The sequence below is a fragment of the Sceloporus occidentalis genome, unplaced genomic scaffold (assembly GCF_023333645.1).
Source record: "Sceloporus occidentalis isolate IW3139 unplaced genomic scaffold, rSceOcc1.0.p SCAF_538, whole genome shotgun sequence".
In the NCBI taxonomy this organism is placed as follows: Eukaryota; Metazoa; Chordata; class Lepidosauria; order Squamata; family Phrynosomatidae; genus Sceloporus; species Sceloporus occidentalis.
In genome coordinates, this window is record NW_028317518.1 from 45,994 (window position 1) to 62,866 (window position 16,873).

A 16,873-nucleotide genomic window follows, 5' to 3' on the forward strand; every position below is an offset into this window, starting at 1 on the left:
CAGCTGACCCACAAACTTTTTTTTGTTTGTTTTTAATAAACCCCATAAAGTCGCTTTTTTAAAAGGGGATGTATAGGTTACCCTTATTGCCACCAATATATGGCTTTGACAAGTTTTTAAAAAAGTGCCCAGAAAATCTAGAAGACATAATTTGGCGGAAAAATATAACTAAGTATGGTATATGTTTTAGGTAAGTATGGTACTGTACATACTTTTGTGATTGCTTTCCCTTTAACACATTGTCTGCTTTTCTCTTTTATTCTTAGAAGAATAAGATATTTCAATTGCACATGTGCTCTTCTGCCCTTTGTATTATTAACACTTATCACTGGTATTACTTTGGCTGTCCACCCACACATTGTGTATGTTGTACATAAGGAAGAAACGGCAAAGGGGTTATTTTCTTATCTACCGAGAAAAAGGGTCCAGTACATTTGGGCCTGTAGGAACCAATGCCATATATAACAAGAGTTCTTAGGTTGACGGAACCCCATGCAGATGTGTCTTCCATACCCCAGGTCAACGTGTTGGTTTTTTTTTAACACAGTGTTCCTATTTTGTACGTAACAAATATATTTCTTTTTCCTCAGTACATTGAAGCCATCAGCAGCAAACAGGGCGAACTGGAAAGCTTTGTCTCGGATGGGTACAAAACCGCGCTGACGGAAGAGAGACGGAGGTACTGCTTCCTGGTGGAGAAACAGTGTGCGGTAGCAAAGAACTCCATTGCCTACCATGGCAAGGTACGAAACACTCAGATGGACTATACCATAAAAAAGGAGCACCCAACAAGTTGCTTGCTAGCAGTTTTTTAACACCACCCATGATCATTTTCTTGAAATTTGTAGTTTGAGGGCCACCTGTTGGCTACCCCTGCCATAAAGACATAAGGAGTGCATTGTCTGTGCTGCTATGCTTAGTGCAATAGGGTCTGCCGCAGGGACAAAATCAATGCCCTGTTTAAAGAAAACCACTTTTTCCCTTTATTTCTGTGTTTTTTTCTTCTCTAAAGTTAACATTGATTTGGCGTGATTTCTCCAGGCATATGGCTGGACTGTGGAGCTATAATAGAAAATAGTAATAAAAACTCATCCTTTTTGTGCGAATCTGCTTATTGATCTGTGCTTCGGGATAACATTTCAAAGCTTGTTTTTTTCTCGTATCATAGAAAGCAGAATATTCTCTGGCCCGTGAAAGGGCAAAGACCTAAAAATGTGCATATAGACTCCATCTGATGGCTCGGTTTGTTCAGTGCTGAGCGAGCGACTTACTGTATTCGCAACCCACCTATTCCCAAGGAAAGGAGGAGGCGGGAGTGAGAATGGGGGGGAGCGATTGAAAATGAAAGCCTTGTTCCCAACTCCCACTCACACATTTTGTGCTGCCCACATGCTTCTTACTCAGCGAGATGCAGTGCCACTTGGCTGGAAGGTGGGGAGGGGAAGAGAAAAGCCCTCGCTCCTGCCAGGGAAGATGCCTCCGCCAAAGCCTTTCCTGCCATCTAGTGGGGTTTTTTAGATCTGCTTTTCGTAAAAAGGCTTGAGAAAGGACAGGTGACGTTGCATCGCATATAGATGGCCAGACCCAAGAACATCACTTGTGTTCCAAACATATAGAAGTGATCTTTCTTCAAAAATAATAATTTCTTTAGGTATCAAGTCTTTTCCGATGACCTTTTTCGCTTTTTAGGGTAAGGATATACTCACTCAGAAGATCCCTTCGTGGCAACAGTCCTGTGCCGACCCTAACAAAATCCCAGAGCGAGCCTTGCAGATGATGCAGCAGATGGCCATCGGCAGCAATGGCACCATCCTATCTGGAACGCTTTCTGGACCTCTGACCACATCAAAGTCCAGCCTCTCCATTTCTGACCCCATACCTGGTGCCAAACCTCTGCCGGTGCCTCCAGAGCTTGCGCCGTTCGTTGGAGTGAGTTTATACAGAATTATCTTAAGCCCACAGCAGGCTACAGGTTTTAAGTATCAGCCTGACATGGACCAGTTGCCCATCTATGTTAATACCTTTTAGGACAATAGTGATTTTTTTGTGTTCTTCTTCACAGAGAATGTCTGCTCAGGAAGGAACCCCTATAATGAATGGAGTGTCTGGGCCACCACCCACCAGCTACGAGCACTGGGGAGATATGAAACCCGTTCAACCCAAGATCTCACCTTCGCAGCCACACAAGCAAATCAGTGATTCCTATTCAAATACACTCCCAGCCCGTAAGAGCGTTCCACCCAAAAACAGCTACACTGTTGGTAAGCATGCACCTTCCCTGCACTAAGGTGGATCCGTTTGGTAGTAGTTTGTTTTGGGTTTTTTTAACGATATTAAGTGCGGTTTTATACAGCGGCAGTCAATCTCATTTTGTCCTTCTGGTTTTGTCCTTTGGGCAGCAGAGAACAAGACCTTGCCTCGCTCCAGCTCCATGGCAGCCGGCCTAGAAAGGAACAGCAGGACGCGAGTCCAGGCCATCTTCTCACACTCCGCAGGAGACAACGGCACCTTGTTAAGCTTCAAAGACGGAGACTTCATCACCTTACTTGTCCCAGAAGCCAGAGACGGTTGGCACTACGGAGAGAGCGAGAAGACCAAAATGTAAGAACGTCCAGATACACAGGTGTCGGTGTGATTTCACGATGCTACGTCTTTTTGGGGCGCAAAATTTATTATTTTGTTAATTTCGTAATATAAAAATCACTAACTTGCTAAAAATGTTTTGAGCTGTCTTTGTACCATATTTCCAGTCAAAATAGTCCACAATGATGTAATCAAGTTGCACCTACTCTTCATATCACTACTATTAAGTATTTTAACCCCAACAAACACAATGTATGAAATTGCCCTATGTTTAGCCATCTAATGGTTAATTATTACTACAGCTATTTACTTACCTGTCTGTTAGGGTTCTCTGTTACCGAGAAGTATCTTGGGCTCTTCTCTGGTTGCTTGATCCATCATGGCATTGTGTTAATCGATTTTATATGGATGTCCGTTTAATCCCCCTCATCAGGAATTGATCTTCCGTAGATAGACAGAGCTGTCTTTTGGAATTATGTTTGAACGTCTTCTAATTTGACATTTTGAAGAGGGGAAAAAAAACACGTTTCCTTGCTAGAATTGAAATGGGGCGCGTTACGTAGACGGCATGCCAAAGAGGGAGCAGCTCCCCCAAGAGGAATCCAAAATGTATTAAAACTATAAAAAATGCGGCTTTCCACACTAGTTTTTTGTGATAGTATTATTTCTTAGTAAATACATATATGTATCATAAGATGACACGCTGTTATCGGATGTTGTCTCATAAATGTTTCCTTTCAGGAGAGGATGGTTCCCGTTTTCCTACACACGAGTCTTAGACCGCGGTGAGGCCGGCGATCGCACACAGATGAGGTGAGCAGCCACTCGCACAGATCACACGTGTCCACTAAAGCACGAAAAAGGGGATCAACTGGGTTACATCTGTGTCTGTTTTGGCCAACCAGCACGTGGTTTAAAAGTCAAGATTATAATGATTAGGAGGATGCATGGACAGCTCTTGCTATCCATCAAGCTTTCTTAGTGATGTATAAATAAATGTTTTATTGCGCCCTTGTGAACGGGGAGGCAGATACCGTAGAGTTCCTCATATGAATATCATACAGAACTCCCAGCGTCTGCTATTCCTCTTGCTTGTAGTCAAGACATGACGCACCCAGCGTACTTACTTCTTCATGTTCTGGTTGGTGACATTGGCCTGGGTAACGCTTGAGTTGTTTTTAAATGATATCGCGTTGGTCGGCTCTGGATTTGGGGTCATTTTTCTGGCTGTTCTTTCCTGCAGCTTACAGCCTGGGAAGAGCAGCAGCACCGGGAATCTCTTGGACAAAGACGACCTTTCCATACCTCCCCCGGACTACAACATGGCAGCTCGCGGCTTCCCCCCACAAGCCCATAGCACGTTCAAGCCCAGACCTTACAGTGTGGCAGCGCCGGTTTTCTCACAGGTAAAAAAAAAAAAGCGAGTTATTCTCTCTGCTGCTGGGATTTTCCTTCGCTTCAAATATTCTGTTCCTCGTGTCATTTGATATTATAATATTTGGCCGTGTGGGATAAAGTATATTATGGATAATGGGTTTTGTACAAAAAAGTAAGTGTGGGGCAGTCACCAGTAGAATGATTGATTGCCCATTCATATAAACCCCAATTCTGTGTAACCCAAACACATTTTTCTTTAGCCAATTTAAGATTTGGAAGTGTATTGGCTTGAAAACCTGTTCTGTATTGGCCAACGAGCACTGGATTTGATGGGTTTTCCATTATTGTATTCTATTTGTCTTGGTTGTAAATAATTATAAAGGTTAAGTCTGATCTTCATGTCTGTTCTCTACACGGTATATGTTACTTATTCTTAGGGTTATTATAGACCCTTCGGGTATTCGGTACAGAAGAGTGCCGGCGTTCTGTACCCACAGTCAACAGGGCAGTACAAACCTTATAAAAGGTCATCGTTCGTAAGTTGGTCGGTCTGTGTGGCTCCTTCCAGGGCTGTTCAGAAGACTCGCTGTTTGACATGAGCAATGCTTCGTGCCACATCTGCTTAGCACTCGTTATTTATCGATCTGCGGTAAATCGCAAAACTTTACTGGTAGAAAAAAGGGTTGATGACGATCATAAAAATGTAGAAGCAAAAAAAAAAAAGCCTTTTTAACGAGTGTTAAACAGAACAGAGCCAAAGTGGACTCAAATGGCGCGGTCAGCAGCGATGGAAGATGCTTCACTCCCACAAAGTACTTCCACCAGAAAATCCTCTCCGCGAACCCACAGTGACCTTCGGCGGTTCCATTAAATGACGATGAAACCTGAACTGTGAAACTGGCTTCATTAAACACTAGAAGACTACATTTTTCTCAGGTTATTAAATTATTTTCTTTAAAAACCTTAATTGTGATCAGAAAGGGGTTATATCAAATGGTTCCACCTTCTTGTCCACGCTGGGGGGGTTCCACCTTCTCGTCCACGTGCAGAGAAGAGTCCATTCTCTATATAGACTCATATAATATTTGTACTTCGTTACTAGTCCTCCTGTTGTAGAGTGCTTTTAACCCTTTTGTCCCCACTCTGTGCTGCGTAGCTCCTAGAGCACTGAGTGGGTTAATTTCTTATGCTGCGCTAGAAAGCGAGAAACATACCGATTCCTCGTAGCTGCAGCGACACTAAAATATTCTTGTAGATATTTATATCCACGTTATGCAAATGTGCTTCTGCCTATAGAGCTGGCACATGCTGATCCCTTACCCTGTACAGCGCCTGCCCTCAGACTCTTCTACCTGTAACATCAGACATCAGGTGTCCGCAGGTGAGAGAGAACCAGGAACGTCGGGTGCATCGGGCTACAGGCTTAACGATAACGAGAGCCTTTCTCACAAATCACACCCCTGAATGAAATGAATTTGGATTTCTGGTGGGAGTCCTTGGGTAGGAATAATGTCCTTGTCTTTCCCCGCTATGCTGATGACAATGACCAAAGCATCATTGTCATTCCCCCCCCCCCCCATCCGCCGGTCGGCAGTTCTTTGCCTTGTGGCTCAGCGATGCCATCGCAAACATGGAGCATTTCCTTAGTCATCTGCAGCTTCTCATCCCGACTAAGAAGATCCATTCCACCTTCCTGCGCTGCTCATACCTTGTAGCAAATTACCTTATCGCTAACAGGGTCTCCTTCCGCCTACCTTAATATGCAGTCATGGAATGCGATGCACTGACCCGCGCAAGTATAGTTACAAAAGGTATTAATTAGCTGTTCCTGGCTGCAATCCAACTCTGTTAATAATCCTTTTACCCTAGCAGTGTCCACGTCTCGGAAAGGCTCGGCTTTGCAATTATAATTCAAATGTTAAAAAAAAAGTAATTTTTTTGTGTTTTTTCTTTTATCCTTTTATAACTTTTTTTCCATATTCTCTGCCGCAGGGTTTAGAAGATTATGGAGCAGCGCGTTCGACAAACAGGTAGGAGCCGTCCTAGCCATGAGTTTCATTAAGATTTTGGTGCTCGTCATTCACTTTCTTTTGTGTTTGCTCTTTGTTTTATTATTATTATTATTATTATTATTTTTTTTGGACTCATTCTGTGATCTTGTACCTTGACGTCACCTGCAGTATCCCTTAATTCTGGGGCAGAATAGTGTATTTACATTCGTGGTTTGAGAATTTAGGCACGTATATTCTGGATTGGGAAGTTTGTTTACCAGACTTTGGGAGATGACTTGGCCAGTAGCCACCAAATGCCATACGTGCAGCTGTCGGCTGGGTACGTGTGCCTGCGCATATGTAGCCAATGGTCGCAGACTGCAGGACCCAATCTGCTGGAGCAGCAAATCAGGTAAGTATTCATCCCTACCGGCCCTCTGGGCAACAGTATGCTTGTGTTCCTCAACCTTATATTAATTTCCTGTGCGGCTCAACTTGAGTCCTAGACCTCTTGAGATGCTCAGAACGGTTTTGATATGCATTGTATCGGACTGGCTGAGGTCTAGGCTTGCAAGTAACCCCGGCAGATTCCTCCTGACGCTTGGCATTTAAGATTTCCAATCTTCTTTTTTTTTTTAAAGTACCCAAAAACACTAGATTTCTCAGCCTATTTTGTTTGCTCAGTTTACTCCCGATATACCGAGTTAATTTATGGGTTTGATGTGGTATGGATCTGCCCCATGGACGTGCCTTGGAAGAAGGGTTTGACCCAAAGTCTCTGGGAAAAGGACTGCTTCCTTGAGTCTCCGGGTCATTTTCCTCTTTCTATGAGTAAGAGAGTAGCGGCCATGATTTCTTCCTACCCACTCCCCAATTCCACCCACAGCCCACTTCAGGCTGCCGCATGGATTACTAGCATTCTACTAGTTGTGGCTAGCCACGTCCCCTCGTTTAGTTACTTCTCCAGAAGAGGGAGAGCCCTGGGTAGCCTACCCTGGGAAGTTCGCTTTACTACTCTGTAAAGGAGAAACCCTCCACGTTAACAAAACATACGATCGTCAATTCAACCCACAGGGTGCAACAGGTTTGAACAACATGTTAGACAATGCTGGTGGATCCCTCTTCTCCCGTTTAGCCGCACCAAGGCGTGTGTGCGAATGTTTACAAAGTTTTATTTACGTCTATAAAAAATAGAATATTTTTATTTAAAAAACAAAAAACAAACGTTAAATCCCCCCAGCACTTACAGCTAAAAGGGATACTGCAGGGTCATGCGTGTTGTGCGTATGTGCAGCATCACCTGTTAATGTGCAGCTCTGCTTCTTATTCCACAGCGGAAATGGCTCCATCATATCTACTGTGTGAGGAGCGCCTTGCGCAGGCACGGCACCTGCTGCTTTGAAGAACTTTTCGCCTTTCTCTCTCTCTCTTTTTTTTTTGTTTGTTTCTTTTTTTTTTCTTTTTCTCGCTCGGATTTTCATGGGTGTATAATTTTATTTTTATTTGTAATTCTTACAGATTTTTTTTTAATTGCTCTTTTTGTTTCTGTTTGTGGCCATTAACCCATGCTTTGCTGGAGGGCCCCCCCCAAAAAAACAGTTACCAGAGATTAATCCGACATAGCGAGGATTAGCAAATCCTCGTGCTGCTTCTGTTTTACCATCTGGTTCCCGACGCTTTTATTGGGCTTTCTGTATTTTTGGGGTTTCTTTTGTCCAAAGCAGAATTTGCCAAACAAGGGGGCGTCTGTAATTATTGAACATACAGTTTTTTTGACTGTTTGCTTTTTTATACCAGTTTTTAATGGATGTGCTTTTTTTTGGGTGGGATTTATTTACAATGAAGAGGGGGGGTATTGCTTCTTGTCCTAGATGCATGGGGCGGTTTAAAGGGACTGTTACAGAAATCCACATTTCCTTTTCCACCATTTTAACCAAGCGATTTGCTCTCGGATCCTAAGCTCAAGGTTAAGTGAAGGTTATTTGCTTTGGCCTTTGGTATGGTTGCAAATCCACCTCTACTAATAGTTTTAGCATTGCAGGTTTAAGGATAGGGGTGAGGGGTACAAATGCCCCCAGCTAATTCAGTTCAAGGAGACGCCAGGCAACCTTACAGGAGTTTTAAAGACTTTCTGTTGCTTACCAAAAAAAAAGTGGCAACAGAGTGTATTTAGAACATGAAATCTGTGTGTTCCGGTATCAGGATTACAATCAAGTGTATAGATCAAGAGAAAATTCAATGTATAGGCCTCGGGATGCCGTATGCAAGTTAGTAGCTTATTTGCATATGGAGCCGCATGGCGATGTCACAAGACGCCTGTCTTTTATTTTTTATGTCCGTATATGCTTGTAACGGCACACTGTTTTAAAGGAGGATGAGCCATGCCCCGTCTTACCCTCTCCACTAAGAAGAACTATGTTTTTCTGGGTTTCGGTGTAGCCCAGCGTCATAGAGACCGTCTAGATCAAGTAGACGGTCACCTAGTACTTCAGACGTTGTATGTATCTTACCCATGATGCAGAATTGGTGTATTATGTATGAGAAGTGGTCTTATCACCATAGCAACCATGGACTGTTCCTGCTGGTCGGACTACTTCATTGGTCACTATGACGGTAGGATCACATATCTCGCATAACGCTGCGCCATTAGCTTTGTGAGCGGCGTTAAAAGTGTTAACGGTAACTTCTGGAGGCCGGCCATCGTTGATCAATATCAGTAGAAGAATAAGGTTTTTAATGCAAACAAAAGCGGTTATTTTCTTATTTGTGACGGACTCAATAAGTTTGTCTCGATCCTCATTCATGCGCTAGTACAAGGCGAGTCAGCCCACCGCTTTCCTCGAGCCGTACCCCAATGATAAAGAAGAAGCCCCTTGCTTCCCTTACACTCCAGGAGCAGATCCAAGGAGTTAGACAGCCTGGGTCATTTAGTGGCGCAGTCTCGTCAATCACCGTTAGCCTGGTAACCGCTGTCTCGTTAAAGGGCTGAAACGCGCGTCCAAAGATTATTTTTCTGTATTTTAAAATCCTGAAATGTAAGGAGCAGGAAGGCTGATATTTCTCTAATTCCAAATGTTTTGCTTTATCTTTCTTCTTATATATATATTATTTCTCCGTAATCTTTGTCCGTCTTTGTGTCTTGCAAACGGTAGAATCAAACACCGTAGGTTTGGCGTTATTGGGGACCTGCATTGCTTCGTCAACTCTCGCTGTCCCAAAACCCGCTCTGATAATCCCCCCCCCCAATTCTCTCTCTTTCCATAAATATTATAAATAAAGGTCTCTTTCTTATGACGTTGCTGGCAATATATTTGTATATATATAGATATATACCTTCTACATAAAGCGTTTTGTTATTGGACAGAACATTGACACCCGAGATTCCTTCTGCATTTATGATGTCATAACTGTGATAGCAATCTCTTAGAGCTAATTTGTTCACTGATGGAACAGAATGTAGAATCCTGTATAAAGAATGTACAGCGCAGTGCACACTTTTTTTTTTTCCTGACGAGAAGAAATATGTGCCATGTAATGACGTTATTGTATGAATAAAGTTTTATTTATTGCATTGATATATAAAATTTGGGGGATTTTCTTTCTTTGTATTGAATTTTGCCTGCTTTCAGGAAATGCTTCTATTCTCCCCGTACATGTGTATATAAAATTTTTTTTTCGGGGGGGGGTTGGGTTAGAGGGGTTGCTTTTAATGGCAGACGCTAACTGTGATTGGCATCATTACGCAGCTGTATGATTTTAAAAGCCGTACAGGAGACAATAAACATTTTCTACAAACAGCCCCATTTTTCTTTTTGACTGCTGTACGTCATCCATACTGCCCCCTTCCCCTTTCATAAACCATCTTATCATTTAATAAAAAAAAATCAGACTCTTCCATTATCCAATCGGCAGCTTGTGTTGTGCTTTTATTATCCTAAAATCGCTGGAGAATGTCCAGTTTTCTATATATATTTATTGTTTTATATAGCGCCATCATATTCCATAGCGCTGTATATTATATATATATTGCTTTGAGTCTTGCGGTATTGTGGTTTATGCATACCTGGGAACTTCACAGGGTAGGCTACTCAGAGTGCTCCCTCTGCTGGTGACGAGGCAGCGTTAGCTCCAGAGAGTCATAAGTAAGTGGGGAGTAGGCGGAGAAGTGGGTGGGGAGTAGGCGGAGAAGTGGGTGTTGCCAAAAACATTTCCCTGCCCAGAGAAAGTGAACCCTGAGACCTAGGGAAACGGGGCTTCACTTGGAGACTCCGGGTCAAACCCAGGGAGTTCTCCTGGACAAAACTGAAACATGTCAGTTGTTTTATGTCATGTTATTAATGTGTTAAGATTTCCATGGCATCGTTGTAGGCAGTAGTGTGATCCTAGTGTGCTAGCCTCTACTCGCAAACATCACCCTGATGATTGCTTTATGGCAGAACTTATGAAGTCCTTTCCCCATAGACCTTCATTAATCACATAGTCCGCTGAGACATAAGGACTAAAAAAGTAGTATTGTATTATTTAACGCACGACACCATGGTTAGATCTTTATAGTGTTTGTATAGTCTGTCTATATAAGGTAGCAGCGTTAAACCAAACAGGGGGGGGGGTGCATAAAACAAGATAAAACAAGGGCAGGCGCGCTGCACAACCACCAGATTCGCCAAGTGAGACTTAATGTTTTTGCTTACAAAAAATCTAATTTGCAAAAAAAAACCATCCGGTTTGGCAGGTTGCTGCGTTTGTCGCTAACCTGCTAGTTCTGGATTTTAGTGTTAGGACTTGTCATGAGCGCAGCTTGCACTAAGGCGACTCCATAGTAAATCACCCTGCGACGTTGAATTAAATCAATTTTAATTTAAATCAAACGTTGCCTGCGTGAAATAAACTCACCTTATCATTTGAGTGCTGAGCCTCTGCTTCTTTATTTTGGATTTATTGAGGGACTTGGCGGTATCCTGACTCGTGCACCATTTCACTGCTGAGTGCTGCCTTCCAACCTTTCTTTTTGTGTATGTTGAATTAAATCAAACATTTTAAAACCGAAATGTACATCTTTTACTCTTTTAAAAGAGAGCCCATCGCTGTTTGATTACATTTCAGATGCGAGGCGAAAGCTCTAAGGAAAAATAAATTGCCACTCGCGTTGCTGGTTATACTCCTGCTCCTAGATGATTTAGCGAAAATGCCCAGACTCGCATCGGAAGCGAGACAAATAAACACGCACGTTCCGCAGTCTGCGTGTCACTGGAAGCCAGGCTTTATCCACTCCCCGTAAATTAAACAAACGGGCGCTTTGAACAGATTAACGGAGTTACAAGGTCGAGTTTTCCTGGAGGTGCCAATTAGTGCGCGGTGCAGCTAAAGCGTCCAATTATATACGGCGAGATACAGAGGTGTAATAACTCTAGCGTGTAAACCAGGAGATACTGCTCACAACTCAGAGATTGCCACCCCTGGTTTCCACCAGGGGTTACAAAGCCAAAAGTGCACAGATCTTCTAACATGTCATTAATGCTTTAGCTAAATAAAACAGAACACGTAAATTATATTACATATTTAGCCTCAATATACACCGATCAGCCATAACCTTATGACCACCTTTCTAATATTGTGTGGGTCCCCCTTTAGTCTCCAAAACAGCCCTGACCCGTCGAGGCACGGACTCCACCAGACCTCTGAAGGTGAGCTGTGGTATCCGGCACCGAGACGTTAGCAGCAGATCCTTTAAGTCCTGTAAGTCGTGAGATATCCATGGATGCGTCCAGGTGCCGCGTGTTCTCCGTCCACATGATATAAAAGAAAACGTGATTCATCGGACCGGCCACCTTCTCCCATCCCTCCGTGGTCCGGTTCTTATGCTCACGTGCCCGTCTTAGACACTTTCAGCAGTGATCGGGGGTCAGCGTGGGCTCCCTGACTGGTCTCTGATGCTCTGTGTGTTCTGACGCTTTTCTATCAGAACCAGCATTAACTCTTTCAGCAATTTGAGCCGCAGTAGCTCGTCTGTTGAATTTGGCCACACAGGCCGGCCTCCCCCCCCCCCCCACGAGCACCAATGAGACTTGGCTACCCATGACCCTGTTGCCCGTTCACTGCTTTTCCTTCCTTGGACCCCTTTTGATGACCGGGAACCCCCACAAGAGCTGCAGTTTTGGAGATGATCTGACCCAGTTGTCTCGCCATCACAGTTTGGCCCTTGTCAAAGTTGCTCAGATCATTACGCTGCCCGTTTTTCCGGCTTCTATCACATCTATGAGAATTAAATGTTCATTTGCTGCCTAATATATCCCCCACTGACATAATGTAATGGCTGATCGTTGGTGGCCAATTAACTAGAATCATCATCCCTTTTTACACCACATTAAGAAAAAATGTTTTAAGGTTCCAATGAAGAATAGAGCAGCTGGTAAGTTTTCCTCGGCGGGAGCGATGACACGTGATTGGTTAATGCTTTATAAAACACCAGCATCTGCAAGGAAGCGTGTGCTCCCTTTGTATGTATATTCCGTGCTCACGTAAGGGCATGTGTTATGAGTTTTAACACAGGTAAGTTGTCATTGCTTATTTACAACTTCCTCGCTACATTGAATCGCAGAGGTCAATGTTCTAAGTGTTGACTTTCTAACCAAGATGCTTTTCGATACATTGTGAAACTTAAATTGCAGATGAAATATTAACACTTTGCAGATTTCTGTATTTTAAATATATTTAAAAAAAAAAATTTAAACCATTTTTGGTTCATTATTTATAATACTTTTTGGTTTATTATTAATAATAATAATAGTATTTTTAATATTATCAATATTATCGAGTAGGCTGGCACCCATCCCAGGACCACCTATCCCTTCCCTTTTTATAACCAAAGCTGGAGTTGCCGACAATTTTTGATATTTTATTTGAAAATCCCCAAATTCTCGATCCAATTTTGATACACCAGCGAGCGAAGAGACGGTCTTCCGATCTCGTCTATGGGGCGTGTTGTACAAAGTTTTTAAACTGATTGGGTTGCTCCCGTTGACTGCAGTATGGAAGGTTCCGGAGGAGGCGTTCATAGGAACATACGGTCTCATGGGGCCGCCATTGGCTATTTTTAAACAAACCTTCTTAATTATCTCTACGCCAATCTATGATCCTGGTTACAAACCTGCATTTCTGTTTGTGTTACAGTTTGGAAGCTGAAGTTGCGAGGTTTTGAGAGGTGCCTGCAGTTAGTAAGTTGTTACACGTGCCAAATGGACCCTCAATCAAAATAACCAAACCTTATGATTTTTCCTTCTTTTTTTTCATGCGTTCTACTCCGACTGTAGGGCATTAAGATGGAAACACACAATAATTGAGGGCCCGAGTTATCTCATCAACAGGCTAACACACAGATGATGCATTGATACACGATTAAGAACCATAAAACCAGCTCCGGGTAATGTAATAAAGGCTTTAATCGAATGTCCTGCTTCATGGAATTGGGTGAAAATAATTAGTTTCACCTGCTTTTGGGTTAGTTAATTATCTAACACTACAGTCTAGCTTTTTTCTAGAAGGCTAGGAGACATTGAAAGGGAATTAGCCCGTTCTTGTAATACAATTTCAAGGTTGAAGTGTTCTATAATGAATGCACTCCTCATTGTTAAGGGGTTAATTATAGTGTCAATTTGCCAAATGGCATTCTCTGCTAGTCCGTATCAATACGGGCTCTTTAGTCTTCGTTTAGAAAGGTCACAGACCAACAGAGTTCCTAACAATCAGAGGAGAACCATGAAAATTCCTCTGCGTTCTCACAATGCTCTGCTTGGCGTTGGATCCCACGCTTTCCTGATGCTGGATATTGATCAGGGACTCCCTGAATCACATCCTTACCTCTTTTTCACGCTCCCACCTTTCACACCCGCTCTCCTCCTCTCTCTCCCACCTCTCACTGCTGCGCAGGTGAATTCCCATCTCGTACCTCCTGTGCCCCTCTCCTTATCCCGTAGTCCAGCTCCTGTTCGTTTGTGGGTTCTGTTCAAGGAACAATCTCTAAAACGACCTGTCTGTCTCTAAGCTGTACGGGACACCCCTTATCTCATACACCCTACTCTTCTTCTGTTACTTCCCCGAACTGCTTGGTCTCCCTCCCATCCCCTATCATCTATTGATGGAAAGATTAACAAAAAGATAAGAGGCCATTGGGCCCGATCCCCTAAGTGTGCAAGCCCCGTATCATTCTTATAATACATAAAAACAAAACGCTAAGATTATTTTATCGGTTATATCGGAATTTCCCCTTTTGCGCTGTTACTGCTTAGCTCTTAATCTACCCCAGTTCTTCTCTAGATGCTCATTAAAAGACCTCTCTCATGCCCTCTGCTCCTCTCTACCCCCTTTCTTCTCTGTGTAATATATTCCAGTTCCATTTGCGGAGATACAGAGCACTTGCTATCTTCACCCTTTCTTTAGTTCACTCTCGTTTCATGCTGCCTCCTATATGATTTGATACCACATCCAGCTGCACTTTCTTTCCTTGGCACGGCACGTATGGTCTCCACCGTCCTGCTCTTCTGTGGGTAAACAAAAAGGCAGGGTGTCCTCTTCTCTCTCGGATCTTCTCATCTGCAGGATACCCTTCTCACACCTCATACACCTCCTGACTCCGATTCCATCCTATCTTGATCCTACCTCACGTAAGAGTGAGACGTGATGCCCTTTCTACTCCATGGACATTTCGTTGGTCATGGTCAATCATGGCGCCATCAAATTCCGTAGCGATAACATGCCTACTTTCCAATGGAACTTTACCCACGAGTCTCCTGCCATGTTCTATATGTGTTTGTCTGCATTCCTTTCTTTTATTAGATGTTTTCACCGTTTTACGGGGCTGCGTTGTCTGATGTAACAGAACCCATCTGCTTTAGGATCTCCTCCACCCCGTTCCGTCTCTCGTTTCCCATCTCATCTGTCATTTTTGTGTCCTGTTCGACCACATCTTCTGGGTCGGCTTCCTCTGTTAAATTGGGATTAGTTGTGATTAGTCATTTGTGTTCACGCTGTCGTACCTCACATCTCTACTGACCTTCCGTATCTTCTCGTTCGATGTGTGTACGTGTGTCCTGCAGGCCACAGGAGAAAAATAGAGCGCACAAAACAAATACAAGCTTTTAGGGTGTGTTTTGGTAAAAATATGTTAAGGATCGGTTGTTATGTTGTACATATCCTTATGAAGCCCGTACCTTATGGTTATGCCAGTGAGATCGCTCATCTTAGCCAATTTTTTTAAAAGATTTGTCTAATTATTCCCCCTCAATAAGTTGCTCCTCGCTGTTTATCGAAGCTTTGGAGTATGGAGCAAGCAAACGGATCAAAAAGTCATTAGTTATCCATTTTTCTTCACGTTACTGTAAAATGTTTCTATATAATAGATACAAAAGTATAAAGAAAACCAAAAGAAGGAGCGTTGGGATTGCGTAATACCCCTACTATAGTGTAGCGTAGTTATAGTTGTGTAGTAATATTTGGTGACGTTTCATTGTGTGCGTTCTTTTGTGTTCTTTTTCCACACCGTTTCATAGTGTCGGCCCTTCTTCATACACCCCGTTTCCCCCCCCCCCCATTTCTTTTCCCGCAGAAACCCTTTCCTTGAGGTTCGTCTGAGACCCACGGTTACAAATGACAGATCTGCTCCGCTTGGCAACTGAACATCGTTAACCACTTAAACCCCGCCACGCGTTCAGTAATTTTCTTCGTGGCGTGGAGGAAACGGACCGACAGACCGGCATCTTCTCGCCACATCAAATGGAGACTCGTTACCCGCTTATTACTCGTCTCTATTACACGGTACACGTCGGCACTTTCATCCATGCTACGTTCCTGCCCTTGTGGGATTTGGAGCCCAGGTTGGGTTCAACCGTTTTTGATTCATAAGAACAACTTATTTTAACTGTTTAAGACCCAACGGAAGTATGTAACATTGTAGTCTATTTATTTACCCCGTGGGCACTGGGTCCATGCTGGACTCTTTAGCGGAGCAGAAGGGTTTTGGGGGGTAAAAAGTCAGGACCTACTCAACGTTAAATCCAATGATAACATTTAGCACTTTTGGATTTTGGTTATTTTATAGGAAAATGTGCTTTCTGGGGCAGATCTGCAAGTTGCACTGTATAATATATAACATTCATTCTGTATATACAATTATATATAGGTATATAGAAAGGGTTGCATGGCCGCTTTGCTTTTTAGTGCAACGGGGGTGTGACGTATTGAGGGTTTAGACACATATATACTGTGATTCCGGAACAACGTTTGTAAGGTAGTCCCTTCAGTGGAACAGTTGAGTCGGCGAATTTGTTGCTATGGCGATAAGACCACTTTTCAAACTTTGCCAAAGAATGACTTTTTAGACCTAACCCTCAATAGTTTGCGTAATAATTCCTTCTAGCCCGTTGCTCGGTTAGAATGAGAGACCGTTGGCATTGGGTCTGTATGCTTGCGCATGTTTAACGTGCCTCTGCAGTGTTAACTGTCAGCGCTAGAGGGGCTGGCCTCTCCGGCTTCGCGGGACTCGATTTATTCTGTTAGATATTATATTTGTTGCAAATCATAGTTAATAGCAAGTTTAGTAATATATTAACATTTTTAAATGGAGAAAAAAGAAAAAGTTTGTGTACCGAGAATTTAAATGTAAATTTTAGATCACTTGAGATTTACTGACGGGGTTCAGCCACGGGGGACTGTTTTAATCACCGCGTATTTTTTGTATAATAGCTTATCATTTAATATGTTAATATGCGCCCAAAATGTCTTTTAAATAGATGAAACAACGGGGGGTGCGATACATGAAAGGGCGCTGGGCCAGTTCATTTCTTTGGGGCAAAAACATGGCGTATATATTTACATATGGAAAGTGGGGCGATTTATAGCACGATCTGGACTTTTCCTTCAAATATTTC

At 43.0% G+C, this 16,873-nt stretch overlaps 1 protein-coding gene across 2 annotated transcripts in view; it reads left to right on the forward strand.

The window, feature by feature from the left end:
- Positions 1–13,149, forward strand: part of LOC149271188 (BAR/IMD domain-containing adapter protein 2-like) — a 45,301-nt gene extending 32,152 nt beyond the window's left edge. The window contains exons 6-13 of one of the 2 annotated variants that reach the window (XM_089507557.1): positions 591–743; positions 1,690–1,929; positions 2,063–2,261; positions 2,400–2,601; positions 3,325–3,396; positions 3,827–3,989; positions 5,953–5,990; positions 13,122–13,149. In XM_089507557.1, coding sequence (XP_089363683.1) covers positions 591–743; positions 1,690–1,929; positions 2,063–2,261; positions 2,400–2,601; positions 3,325–3,396; positions 3,827–3,989; positions 5,953–5,990; positions 13,122–13,149 — 1,095 coding nt within the window. Of the gene's footprint in view, positions 1–590; positions 744–1,689; positions 1,930–2,062; positions 2,262–2,399; positions 2,602–3,324; positions 3,397–3,826; positions 3,990–5,952; positions 5,991–7,285; positions 7,317–13,121 lie in introns of those variants that run through there. The other variant, XM_089507556.1, reaches the window with a different exon arrangement.
- The last annotated feature ends 3,724 nt before the right edge of the window (positions 13,150–16,873 follow it).